Source organism: Chiloscyllium plagiosum, chromosome 24 (assembly GCF_004010195.1).
Source record: "Chiloscyllium plagiosum isolate BGI_BamShark_2017 chromosome 24, ASM401019v2, whole genome shotgun sequence".
Classification (NCBI taxonomy): domain Eukaryota; kingdom Metazoa; phylum Chordata; class Chondrichthyes; order Orectolobiformes; family Hemiscylliidae; genus Chiloscyllium; species Chiloscyllium plagiosum.
This window is the reverse complement of record NC_057733.1, coordinates 13714543-13728806: the sequence shown is the minus strand read 5'-3', so window position 1 is coordinate 13728806 and position 14264 is coordinate 13714543. Positions and strand designations below refer to the sequence as shown.

The 14264-nt window shown below is 40.9% G+C and overlaps 1 protein-coding gene across 12 annotated transcripts in view; it reads left to right on the top strand.

The window, feature by feature from the left end:
• LOC122562032 (myocardin-like) overlaps positions 1–14264 on the top strand; it is a 662438-nt gene that overhangs the window by 569554 nt on the left and 78620 nt on the right. For all 12 annotated transcript variants that reach the window (XM_043714469.1, XM_043714471.1, XM_043714465.1 and 9 more), the window contains one exon: positions 8844–8899. In XM_043714469.1, the coding sequence (XP_043570404.1) occupies positions 8844–8899 (56 nt within the window). The remainder of the gene's footprint in view (positions 1–8843; positions 8900–14264) is intronic.

The window sequence follows — 14264 nt, the reverse complement described above, 5'->3', positions numbered from 1 at the left end:
GGTTGGAGGGGTTGAGTCTGAGGGCGGAATTGCGGGATGTGGATGAGATGCGTTGGGGGGCATCTTTAACCACGTGGGAAGGGAAATTGCGGTCTCTAGAGAAGGAGGCCATCTGGTGTGTTCTATGGTGGAACCGCTCCTCCTGGGAGTTGATACGGCGGAGGCGGAGGAATTGGAAATAGGGGATGGCATTTTTGCAAGAGGTAGGGTGGGAAGAGGTGTAATCCAGGTAGCTGTGGGAGTCGGTGGGTTTGTAAAAAATGTCAGTGTCAAGTCGGTCGTCATTAATGGAGATGGAGAGGTCCAGGAAGGGGAGGGAGATGACTATCCCTAATCAAATTATTCCTTTCTAGATGATTATAAATCCTATCTCTTATAATCCTTTCCAACACTTTACCCACAACCGAAGTAAGACTCACTGGTCTATAATTACCAGAATTGTCTCTACTCCCCTTCTTCAACAAAGGGTCAATATTTGTATCCTTAAGTCTTCTGACACTATTCCTGGAGACAATGACCACATAAAGATCAAAGCCAAAGGCTCAGCAATCTCTTCCCTAGCTTCCCAGATAATGCTAGGATAACTCTCATCTGGCCCAGAGGACTTACCTATTTTCACACTTTCCAGAATTGCTAACACCTCCTCCTTATCCTTGTGAACCTTAAACATGTCTAGCCTAGTAGCCTGTATCTCAGTATTCTCCTCGACAACATTGTCCTTTTCCAATGAAATACTGATGAAAAAATATTCTTTTAGCACCTCTCCTATCTCCTCAGACTCCATGCACAACTTCCCACTACTGTCCTTGACAGGCCCTAACCTTACTCTTGTCATTCTTTTATTCCTGATAAGGAGCTTTAGGGTTTTCCTTGATCCTACCTGCCAAAGACTTCTTATATTGCTCCTTGCTCTTCTTAGCTCTCTCATTAGGTCCTTTCAGGCTAACTTGTAACTTACAAGTGCTCCAACTGAGCCATCACATCTCATCTTTACATAAGCCTCCTTCTTCCTCTTGATAAGAGATCCAACTTCTTTAGTAAACCACGGTTCCTTCACTCGACCACTTCCTCCCTGACTGACAGGTACATACCTATCAAGGACATGCAGTAGCTGTTCTTTTTTTATCAAGCTCCACATTTCAATCGTGCCCATCCCCTGCAGTTTCCTTCCCCATCCTCTGCATCCTAACTCTCACCTTATCGCATCATAATTGCCTTTCCCCCAGCTATAACTCTTGCCCTGTGGTATATACCTATCCCTTTCCATTGCTGAAGTAAACGTAACCGAATTGTGGTCACTATCACCAAAGTGCTCACCTACCTCCAAATCTAACACCTGGCCGGTTTCATTACCCAGTACCAAATCCAACATGGCCTCGCCTTTTATTGGCCTATCTACATACTGTGTTAGGAAACCCTCTCGCACACTCTGGACAAAAGCTGATCTGTATAAAGTACTCAAACTATAACGTTTCCAGTCAATATTGAAAAGTTAAAGTCCCCCATAACAACTATCCTGTTGCTTTCGCTCCTATTCAGAATCATCTTTGCAATCCATTCCTCTACATCTCTGGAACTTTTCAGATTCAATAACTTTCACTTTTGTTCATGGGGTATAGGCAGCACTGACAAATTTAGCATTTATTGCCTATCCCTAATTACCCTGGAACTGAATAACTTGCTAGGGCATTTCAGGGTGCAAGTAAGTGCCAGCTGTTTGTCTGAAGGTATGTATAGGCCAGATCCAGTAAGGATTACAAATTTCCTTCCTTAAAGCAGACTAGTGAACTGAATGGGTCTCTACGTCCATCAGTAATCATTCGGCTAACTATTAATTTCAGATACCTTTTGGTTTAATAGAATTCGGATTTAACCAACTGCCTTGGGGTTTGAACCCAAGTCCCCAAGAATCTTAAAGCCTGAGGTTGTGGATTATTAGCCCAGTGACATTACCACTAGACCACCCTGTTGTCAACATTTTCGAGCAATTAACTGATTAGTTGTTAAGTTGACCCTAATTAACCAAGGCATTGCCATGAAGAAAGCAACAATGAACTATAGGCTGCCTGAGATCCTGCATAATTCCAAAAAGTTTGCAACATATTCTTTTTATCTGGAGAAAATGTGTCCCAGTACTTAAGATACATTTTGTCTAATAACTGCAAATGAATCACATTACCCAGGAACTCAGGAAGCCTATAGTTTCCTATTGTGTTCACCATGGCAATGGCTCAGCTAATCAGTCAAATTGACAACCTTTCTTTTGCTATGGTATAAATTGTTTGGATCATTTGAAAGTTGACCTTCTTGCATGAACAACCTGTATTTGACTACATGTATCTGTTTTCAATCACATTTGAGTTCTGTGCAATCAATGTTGTGACTGTTCATAACATTGTATCAAGCAAAGGCTCTGTCTGACAATTCTGAGAGGTTCAGTGGACAGTGGTCGTCTCGTGCCATGTTTTTATCCACACTCTGGGTGCTCTCATCCTGATTTCACCACCATTCCTCCCCTCCCCCCGTCAATGTCACACACACAGACGGAATGTCATCCAGCTCAACATTGTTTGGGCAACCTCAATATCTACAAAATAGCTCCTGCGTATTAACAGTCACTGAACATCAAACAAGCATGGAAAACTTCTGTTTGACATGCAATAGGTTGTTTCTAAGGGTTCTGATAAACATGGAATATTGCATTTCTAGTGCAGAAAGTGAATCAAACTGGATCTAGTTAGAGAGAAAAAAATAATAAACTCAGAGGTCACAGACAGTGGGGTAAATCTTGATGGTGCAAAATCTTTGTGTGTCAGTATCCCATTTTACAGGCAGAATCTTATGCTATTCCAGGGAGCTAGAAACACGGCAGATAGGGAACTTGATTGGGAGATTGGCTGACAATTAGATTCCCAGTGGTGGGAGGAAAGTTTGCAAATGACTTCTTGTAATGTTAATGGTAGGTCAAGCTCCCAAACAGCAAGTGTTAGGAAGCCTACATACATACCGTGTATGCTCATTAAAAAGTTAACTCAGAGGATGAAGTTCCTCTTCAAAATTTTAAATTCTCTATGAGCGAGTAGGACAAGTCCTCAGATTCCTAACTGTGTAGAAGTGGCCTTTAGCAGGCGAGGTGGTTTTGTCCTTTTATGGGAGCGTTAGTCTGTACCATGTCTAGATTAAGAGAGAAACACTGTAGTCTACATTGCATGGGGTCCACTTCGTGTCTGAGAGATGGAGGATGGAGTGTAATGGATATAAGTCAAAGAAGCTCGCCAAGGATGGAGGTTTCACTGGTGAAGGGAGGCAGGCTGACAGGGGTAAGGACCGGAATGCCTAGCTAAACGTGCGTGTACTCTGAGAGCCCAAGTAATTCTCCTGCTTAGAGGGAATGCATGACTATTTGGATACTCCTGAGGTGTGGCACCAGGACCTCTGACCCCATGACTATCAACTTCCTGCCATTCCCTACACCATGTACTTTGTGCATGCATATGTAATGAGCTGATAACCAGGTAATTGCACGGCAAAAGCCAACCTGTTCCAAGAGGAAGTGACACTCGTTTTCATGCCCATCCCCAAATTTTATAATCCGGAACTGAAAATTAGCACCCTAATCTCTCACATATTTGTAGCCATTGACTTCCCTGTTGAGTCAGAGTCATAGAGGTGTACAGCACAGAAACAAACCCTTAAGTCCTACTCATCCATGCCGACCAGGTATCCTAAATTACTCTAGTCTCATTTGCTAGCATGTGGTCCATATCCCACTAAATTCTTCCTATTTATATATCCATCCTGAAGCCTTTTAAATGTTGGAATTGTACCAGCCTCCTCCACTCCTCTGTCAGCTCATTCCATATACACCCCACCCTTTGTATGAAAATGTTGCCCTTTAGGTCCCTTTTAAATTTCTCTCCTCTCACCCTAAATCTATGCCCTCTAGTTCTGAGCTCCCCCAACCCAGGGAAAAGACCTTGTCTATTAACGCTGCCCATGCCCCTCTATAACGTCATATTTCAGCCTCCAACACTCCAGGGAAAACAGTCCCAGCCTTTTCAGCCTCTCCCTCTAGTTCAAACCCTCCAATCCTGGCAACATCCTAGTAAATCTTTTCTGAACCCTTTTAAGTTTCACAATATCCTTCGTATCTGACAAAGACCAGAATTGCACACAATATTCCAAACGTAGCCTAACCAATGTCCTGTACAGCCGCAACATGTTTAGACTCAATCAAGATCTGCTCCAATGCGTGAACATCTGTGACAAGCAAATTCAAACCTGAGCATGGCATTTCTGAGACCCAGTTTGTTCTTGCCTTGACAATGACCTACGAACATTTAGTGCTGCATGCTGTTCTTATCTTGTCATGATATTAGAAGTGGAATTTGCAACATGGCAGTTCCGTCACAGTGCTGGAGCAAGTGGGCTATTAAAATCGATAGATGGAAAATTAAAGTTTGGAGGTGTCACATTTTCTGATATCCACTTCCGACATGCACAAGAGGTGCTGAAGTAAGACATTCTCTCGACTTTTACGCTCAAACCGTTCTACATTCAAATAGACACAGAAAAAAGAAACAAAAACAGAAGTTGCTGGACAAACTCAGGAGGTCTGAGGAAAGATCACTGAACCCGAAACGTTAACTCTAATTTTTCTTCACAAATGCAGCTCGACCTGCTGAGCTTTTTCAGCAATTTCTGTTTTTGTTTCTGATTTGCAGCATCTACAGTTCTTTTAGTTTTTACAAGAAAAAAAAATCTGCAAGAAACAAAATATTCATATTACTTTGTATGGTTAGCAATATTAGATTAGATTAGATTAGATTGGAACATTACAGTGCAGCACAGGCCCTTCGGCCCTCCTGTGAATCTGAAGCCCATCTAACCTACACTATTCCATTATCATCCATATGTTTATCCAGTGACCATTTAAATGCCCTTAAAGTTGGCGAGTCTTCTATTGTTGCAGACAAGGCATTCCACGCCCCTACTACTCTCTGAGTAAAGAAACTACCTCTGACATCAGTCCTATATCTATCACCCCTCAAATTATATTGCCATTCTACTGTGGTATAGTGCTGGCATTGTGAGTAATGTAGTGATATATGGTTGTAGTATGTAACAATATTGTATGGTTATATTCTCCATTCATATGATCACATTCTTGTAAAGTATCAGTTGGTCGGTTAGCTCAGAGTGTTCGAGCGTGGTGCTAATAAAGCCAAGGTCATGCATTCAATCCCTGTGCTGACCAGGTATGGGATTGGTGTTTGCAAGTGGTAGATTTGCAGTTGCAGAGACTGTGTTTGTCGTTGCTTACCTTTGGGGCAGCATAGTGGCTCAGTGGTTAGTACTACTGCCCCACAGTGCCAGGGACCCAGGTTTGATCCCCCTCTCGGGCAACTGTCTGTGTGGAATTTTGCACATTCTCCCTGTGTCTGTGCTGGTTTCCTCCGGGTGCTCCGGTTTCCTCCCACAATCCAAAGACCTGCAGGTCAGGCGAATTGGCCATGCTAAATTGGCCATAGTGTTAGGTGCATTAGTCAGGGGTAAATATAGGGTGGGGGAATGGGTCTGGGTGGGTTCCTCTTCAGAGGGTCGGTGTAGACTTGTTGGGCCGAAAGGCCTGTTTCCATACTGTAGGGAATCTAATCTAATGTATCAACATTCTGTGGGCGATGCTTTCCAAACCTTTTCCCAATGTGACTCCATTTCAATGCCTCAGACTTTGTGTGGCCCCTCAGGTGACTGTTTGGGGTTGGAATTATTCAGTGGGTGGGCTGGGTTAGCTTAAGTTGGAGCAGGGAAGGTGCAAAGAGTTCAGTGTACCCCATTCCACCGCCTTCCATTTTAACGCACAGACCCCAAATCCATCGTGAGAATGTTGATGTAAAAAGAGGCAGAAAACAAAAGGCTTAACCTACTTTTTTCTCAGGCTTCGTTTGCACTGGCTGGACTCAGGCATGAGTGAACAATTGATTAAGCCATGCCCACCTGAAAAAAATTCAGAGTACTTAACAAAGCCTCAGGAATCACAGAAACTATACTGTGTGAGAACGGGTCATTCGGCCCATCAGGTCCACCCTGATCCTCTGAAGAACATCCCACTCAGACCCACCTGCTACCCTATCCCTGTAACTCTGCATTTCCCTGCACAACCCACTTAGTCTGCACATCCCTGGACAGAATCGGCAATTTATCGTGGCCTAATCCACCCCTAACCTGCATATCTTTGGACTGTGGGAGGAAACCAGACCATCCAGAGGAAACCCACGCAGCTTTAGCGAGAATGTGCAAACTCCAAACAGACATTCGCCGAGGGTGGAATCAAACTCGGGTCCCTGTTGCTGTGAGGCAGCAATGCTAAGCACTGAGCCACCCTGTCGTCCTGAAATCAGTGCAAGCACAATGTGGGAGCCCTGTCCTATGGCTTTACTATTCTTCCAAAGTACTGTGCTAATATTGAATGCTTGTAGGATAGCAACTGCACACTTGTACAGTAATTCTAGATATTTGGAATATAGTGACACTATAAACCTGTAACATATTGACTGTAACATTGTGTCTTTGTGATATGGAATTTCCTTCCTTCTCTTCCATCTTTATATCTTCCCCTCATCTTAAGATGTTAATGAAAATCTTTCATCTTCTTTTCTAATATCTCCTTATGTTGCTTCATTTTAAATCTTGTCTGATAACACTCTTGTGTATCATGTTAATAGTAATAGTCTAATATCAGTCACTCATCAGAGGTTGATTAACTCTGTTGGTTCATTTATATAAAACAGTAAAACACGTTGTAAGATATGAAGCAGGCATCACAGCAAACCAACTGTTTAGCTTGCAGACCCACGCAGAGCCACAAGACTGAATGCACACAGCGCATGGTGAACTTAATGGTGAACTTTCTTAAAGGCAAAGTAGACATACAACACTGTGAATCATCTTAGGACATTTTAATATGTTAAAGGTGCAATAAAATGCAAATTGATAGTGACTTTACACATGAGTCAGTGCAGGATGAGTCAATGAGCAGTACGCTGACTAGCACGTGGGTAACGGCTTCTACATAGATGTCAGTGCCCAAAGTCTGAAACAGGCATAATCCCTCTGTCAATGCAGATAGGGATGAAACGCTTCTGTCAGGACCTTTTTAAAACTTTGTCAACCATCACCCCCAGGAAGTGACATGTAATACTCTCAAGTGCCTTGCAGTCAGACCATTGGTTCTTAAGGGGAGGAAGCTAACCTTTTCACTTGCTTTGCATTAAAGTCACAAGAAAAATACATGATGTTGTTGTTGTTGTCAAGCCGCCAGGAATATTTCTACTCCTTTCATCTACAAAATAAATTGGCAAAGAGCTGAGGGCCACCACACATCAACTGCCTCTTTTCCTCCACAGTTTCTGCTTACCATCCTGGCTGGTCAATCATCTGCATTCCCAGAATCAACAAGCTGCCTGTCAGGAATTCAGGTGGCACCTGCAGTTAGCTGGTGATCTAAAAAAGGATGAGTGCAACTCCTGCCAGCCTCCCCTCCTCATACCTCTGATCTGGGCAAAATACAACTTCTACATACTACAACGTCCTGCAATATTTCTATTTGCCCACCAATCGTCATTTTCACTTTTTAAATGATCATGATTAACATTTGTGTTCCTGATTTGTGACACACATAAACAAGGTGCAGTTCCATAAAACACTTGATCAGATTTGAAAGATAACTATCAGAAATAAAGAAAAATCCAGTGGAGTTAACTTTGCTGCAGTCAAAATTTTGTATTTCAGTTTCTTCTTCATGACAGCTGACAGGTGAACAGATAAAGATCATACCAGCAAAGGACTATTACATAAAAAGAAACCAGAGTGTAATGAGGAGGTGCCTCCCTTTGTGGGTTATGAGTAATATACACTGGATGTGCTGCTATTATCTTTGTGGAAAGCTACAATCATTGCTGTTTTGCAAATATCAGGAACTTTCTCAAATACAGTTCTTTATTTGAGTGTTAAAATATGAGTAGTTATTGAATGGAGAATTTGTAAATCATAATCAATCTAACTATTCACAGCTCATGTTAGCTCATTTCACAGCAGACTTCTGTAGGATGTCTTATAACTCCATGACCTGAGAAACCTACGTGAGTTCAATGAAGGAGGCCAGGATGTGACATCGACGTGACCTCAACCTCAACCTTCAACCCATGAGTTAAGATCAGCCAATTCTTCAAAAGCAATGTTTGGAGTAGCTTATTCTTTAGAGAGGTGCATTTCCTTTGAAGAGTAGCCTAGAGCCGTGCTAAATCATAGCATTTAGCACAGAGGTTCACACCAGTGTTGGATGACAAAACTTTTTTATGCTTTCTCTACATAAATATCTTGGAAAGGCAGACCATTATTTTTATAAAAGTTTCAGTGCCTAAATGACCTGAAAGTTGTGTTAAGTATTGCAGGATGAATTTCAACAGGTGAGTTATGCATGAATTCCAGCAAGTTGCTCATTTCAAGGTTTTGATTAAACATGGAACAATGCATTTTAGGCGAATTTAAGTCTGAAATAATTAATGCTACCATAATGTATGCTACATATCCAAGGGTAGATTTTGTCTTCATAGAAAGATGCTATGATTACAAGTACAGTATAATTTAGTGTTGATTATATGTGATTATATTAATTTCAGTTTCTGTCACAGTGGAGCAATTTGTGGAATCAAGGAACTGGACATGGCATTCTGTGAGATTGACTAGAGGAAGTATATGCTTATGGGTGATTTTGTAAACTGAAATTGGAGATCTTGATCTTCCTGCTGATCAATTTGGATTTGTTTCGTTTATTATTCCAGCACTAAAGAGTCCAGCTGCATTCCATGAGCAGAGGAAAAGCCTGGAAAGAGCAAAGGTATGCAATATATGAATGGCAAATGTAGTCCTGACTATGGATGGTATTAATTCAAACAGTATTTGAATGATGCAACAAGACTCAATGATACACTGGCGTAAACAGAGCTGTTTGCCTCTAGAGTCCATGCTGACTTTTGTGGCTTCGCTTAAGCATCCTGCCATCTTTCCTTGTCTAAATTTATCACAGTAACCCTCAATTTTCTTCGCCCATTCATGCTTGTCTCACTTCACCTCAACTGCATCTGTAGTATTCATTTCAACCCCTAGAGTCATATAACATGGAAACTGACCCTCCATGCTGACCAAGTTTCCAAAACTAAAAACTAGTCCCATTTGCCTGAGTTTGGCCCATATCCCTCTAAACCTTTCCTATTCATGTACCTATCCAAAATTATTTTCCAAGTTGTAACTGCATCAACCATGTTGTCAGCAGTTCATTCCACACACAAACCACCCTCTGTGCCCCTCAGATCCCTTATAAATCTTTCTCCTCACCTTAAAATTATGCTGTCTAGTTTTGAACTCCTTTACCCAAGGGAAGAGACCTTTGCTATTCACCTTTTCTATGTCCCTCATAATTTTATAAACCTCTGTAAGGTCACCCCTCAATCTCCTGTGCTCCAGCGAAAAAAAGTCCCAAACTATCACATTCTCACTGCTCTTTGGGTAAAGAAGTTACTTTTGAATTGTCAGTTAGATTTCTCAGCGAGTCGCAGGGACAGAAAGCAATTCAAACTAAGTTTTTGTCCTCAGTTTAAAACAAAACACAATTTGTGAAACAATCATGTTGTCACATTAGATGAGTTCCAAAGTTGTATTATCCCAGTCCTGTCATGTACAGAAGGATTGTATTTGGAACATGACATGAGACTATGCACAATTCCATATTAAAACTGTTTTGGAGATTATAAATTCACCATTTAATTATGTAGATTAATGACTATTAATTGTCTAGAAAACTGTAATTTCAAATCAATTCTCACAAGGCAATCAATGGGTCAAAACCAAATAATGAATTCTGGGATGTGCGTGTTGAAGTTCAACTTTACTGATCAAAATGTTCAGCATATTTTATGAAAGAATATATTTGTTTTTGTACAAAACATTTGAACACTGGTGCACATGTACTGCATGAAATTGATTGAAGAATAAGCCACTGAAATGCATAAATAAGTCAATAAAATGATCCAATTAAGAACAATAATGACAGGTTTTATTGCTATGTGTATTATCAATTTATTATATAACCACTAAATTACATGAGGGAGACTTATATACAAAGAATGCATTGCCCTCAGATAGAATAAAAGGTAGTAATGATTGATTTATTTTCTGGTAGAGTATCCTGTCAATCGATTAAAGAGCATGAACACCAACTCTTGACAGAAACAAAGAACAATACAGTCAATAGCCCCAACATTTAGTTCACTGGTGCAGAATCACATGGAACACAAGTCACAGAAAGGCACTGTCAAAGACAAGTCAATTACATAGCAGGATAAACCAGCAGTGGGAGCCTGTCTTTGTTTTATCCATTCAAGGGATATGGGTGTCACCGGCTATGCCAGCATTTCTTGTTTTATTGTTGCCCTCGAGAAGGTGGTGGTGAGCTGGCTTCTTGAGCTGCTGTTGTTTACAAAAAGATATGCATGGACAATCTTTACTGTTCTACAAATAACAGGTGAAATGATAAATGCTCTTTCATCTACCTGCTCTCCAAATAATTTAAATTATGGCATTTTGTTGCAGTATCCCACAAATTATTCTTGACTCATACATCTGTATGCAGTGTGGTGACACATGTAGTGTCTTATACTGTTTACCAAAAATCTGTCTTTTATGAAGCAGAATGTTTCAGTCTTGTGGTCCGGATGCTTTGTTTGCTGACATGTGTTTGTCACTGAAGCTGTGTACATCTGTTGCTCCCTATATGCTAGTACAGTAAGCTTTCACTGATCACCTATTTCATAGCATTTTCAAATCTACTGACAAAGCACTTGGATTCAAAATTATCTTGCGACACTCTTGCAGTTTTGACTGCCTTCAATTGGTGGAGCTACAACATCCCAAAGGTCATATAATATTTGTGCCAAGAAATGGTTGTCAAAGAAATGTCAAAAAGTATTATTTTGAAACACGGTCTGAATTTGCATCCTTAAGTGGTGTCACACTTTCCCTGCGGTAGCTGCATTTTTCTCTGAAGGAAATTAGAACATTATTCTTTCTTGAAAGAAAATTCAGTTGGCTTGTTTGTTGTTCAGAGTGATGCCAACAGCGTGGGTTCAATTCCCACACTGGCTGAGGTTACCATGAAGGATTCTCCTTCTGAAACTCTCCACTCACCAGAGGGATGGTGACCCTCAGGTTAAAAAATGTCCACCAGTTGTCTGCCTCTCTCTAATTGCAGTTAGAGAGGACTATGGCGACTTTACTTTTCTGTGTTGACTAAATCCTTGATAATGCAGCATTCAGAAAGATGGACATTTGCCCTTGTTGAGAGTGTGGTGCTGGAAAAGCACAGCCAATCAGGCAGCATCCGAGGAACAGGAGAATTGACGTTTCAAGCAAAAGCTCTTCATCAGGAATGGTGCACTTGGCCTTGTTGCAAGTGCAGCACTTGTGAGTTATAAGAATGTGATGAGGAATATATCAGATTAATGACTCCTACTACTAAGCCCAAAAGGCTTACTTTGGGATTTCTGTCAGCTGAGTAAGGCTCACCTGTCAGGAGTCATGGTAATAACCTGGCAACACTTAAGCAACTTACTGCAAGACACTTGGAGGTAAAGGTCAGCACCAGAAAATTATTTGCTGTGAAAGATAATATCTAATGAGTAAATTGTGTTGTTGAATTCATCACATTTTGACTGATTCAAATCACCTGAACTCAGTAATAAAGCAGTACATTGATTAGATGAATATGCACTTTATTTGCTTTTAGTTCTTTGTTTTTGCATCCAAATATGAAAGATGAGCAATAGGTCAAAACGTAAATAATGGTTGACATCCTTGCATATCAAGTCATATGGTCACTGGACAATTCAGATAAGAGTTGAGTGAACTCAATAGCCTTTAGAGACTCATTTTTGAGCTGCCAATGTGTGAAAGTTTCAGATCACATAAAGAGCGCAGATAGATTAGCAATTATCCAACTAAGTTCAGGTTTATTCAGTAAACTAAGTTAACTAAAAAATATTTCATTCAGAGAAGTGAGTCAGGGCAGAGGAAAGGGCTGGGGTGGTGTGAGACATTTTCAAAATCACTCCATTCAAAATTGCCATGTGCTTTAAAATATGCTTTATAATGCAGGCTGGGTGACAGAACTGACTTGGCCTTTCTACTCAAATGTGCTGTTTTTATCCAAAATTGTAATATATATTTTTCAGATTTTGTGTTACCCATGCTAACAAGACATGGAGGAAGGAAACAGTTCAAAAATGGTTTCTAAGAATGATGCCAGGAGCTGTAACCATCAGGATAACTGAACAAGTTGAGACTAATTTTCTCAGTCAGAAAGAGAACATTAATCCATTGACAGATTCCCAATTAACTCACTTCAAATCGATTCCAGTGAAGCGATTATCTCCAAATGCACCTGGCTCTGCCATTAAACATCTCTCTTCCAATTTAGATTTTTGTGGTTAGCTGTGCCTCCAAACAACATGCATTTTGTAATGCAACATGTTTTGGTACTTGTGAAAACTTGTATCAAATGATTTTAAAGTTCCACACGGTAGACTGATTAGTAAAGTGAGATCATATGGGATTCAGGGAGAGCTTGTCAATTGGAGACAGAGGGTGGTGGTGGAGGGTTGTTTTTTGGACTGGAGGCCTGTGACCAGCAGTGTTCTGCATGGATCGGTGCTGGGTCCACTGTTGTTTGTGATTTATAGAAATGATTTGGATGAGAATTTCGTAGACATTGTTAGTAAGTTTGCGGATAATGCCAAAATTGGCAGTCCAGTGGACAATGTAGAAGATTATCTAAGTTTGCAAAGGGATCGATTGGGCCAATGGGCTGAGGAGTGGCAGATGGAGTTTAATTTGGATGAATGCAAGATGTTGCATTTTGGTAAGATGATCAAAGGACTCGTTCAGTTAATGGTAGGGCCCCAGAGAGTGTTGAACAAAGAGACCTAAGGATTCAGGTATTTAGTTTTTTGAAGGTTGCATCACAGGTCGACAGGATGGTTAAGAAGGCATTTGGCACACGTGCTTTCTTTGCTAATACCATTGAGTAAAGGAGTTGGGAGGAGTTACAAGGAGAGGGTTGTAAGGCTGGGATTTCCTTTTCCCTGCAGTGTAGGAGGTTAAGGGGTGACCTTATAGAAGTTTTTTTTTAAATATTGAGGGGAATAGTAAAGGTCTTCTAAGGTAGTGGATTTCAAAACTAGAGAGCATATTTTTATGGTGAGAGGAGAAAGATTTAAAAGGGACCTGAGGGGCAACTTTTTCATACACGGGTGGTTCGTAGGTGGAATGAGCTGCCAGAGGAAATCGTAGATGCAGGTACAGTTGCGACATTTCAAAGAAATTTGGACAGATATATGAGTAGGAAAGATTTAGAGGGATATGGACTAAATGCAGATAAATGGGACTAGTTTGGTTTGGAAAACTTGGTCAACATGGACAAATTGGACCCAAGCGTCTGTTTCCGTGCTGAATTACTCTGTGGCATAAGGGATCTACCAATGATCTTTTCCATTTCATAAAACATGCTTTCAGTCTGGTGGTTCCAACAAGTGGCTCTTAATTTAGTCATGATATGGAGGTTCCAGTGTTGGACTGGGGTAGACAAAGTTAAAAATCACTCGCTACCAGGTTATAGTCCAACTGGTCTATTTGGAAGCACTAGCTTTCGGAGCACTGCCCCTTCATCAAGTAGCTGTGGAGCAGGATCATAGGACACAGAATTTATGGCAAAAGATCACAGTGTCATGCAACTGAAGTGATATATTGAACAAACCTAAACTGCTGTTAAGTTTTTCATCTTTTAGAAACCTGCAACCCATACTAAAAGACGAAAGACTTAATAACAATCTAGGTTTGTTCAATATATTGCTTCAATTGTGTGATACCGTAATCTTTTGCTATAAATTCTGTGTCCTATGATCCTGCTCCACAGCTAGCTGATGAAGGAGAAACGTTCTGAGAGCTAGTTAGATAGAACAATACAGCACAGAACAGGCCCTTCGGCCCACGATGTTGTGCCGAATATTTGTCCTAGCTTAAGCACCCATCCATGTACCTATCCAATTGCCGCTTAAAGGTCACCAAAGATTCTGACTCTACCACTCTCACAGGCAGCGCATTCCAGGCCCCCACCACTCTCTGGGTAAAGAACCCACCCCTGACATCTCCCC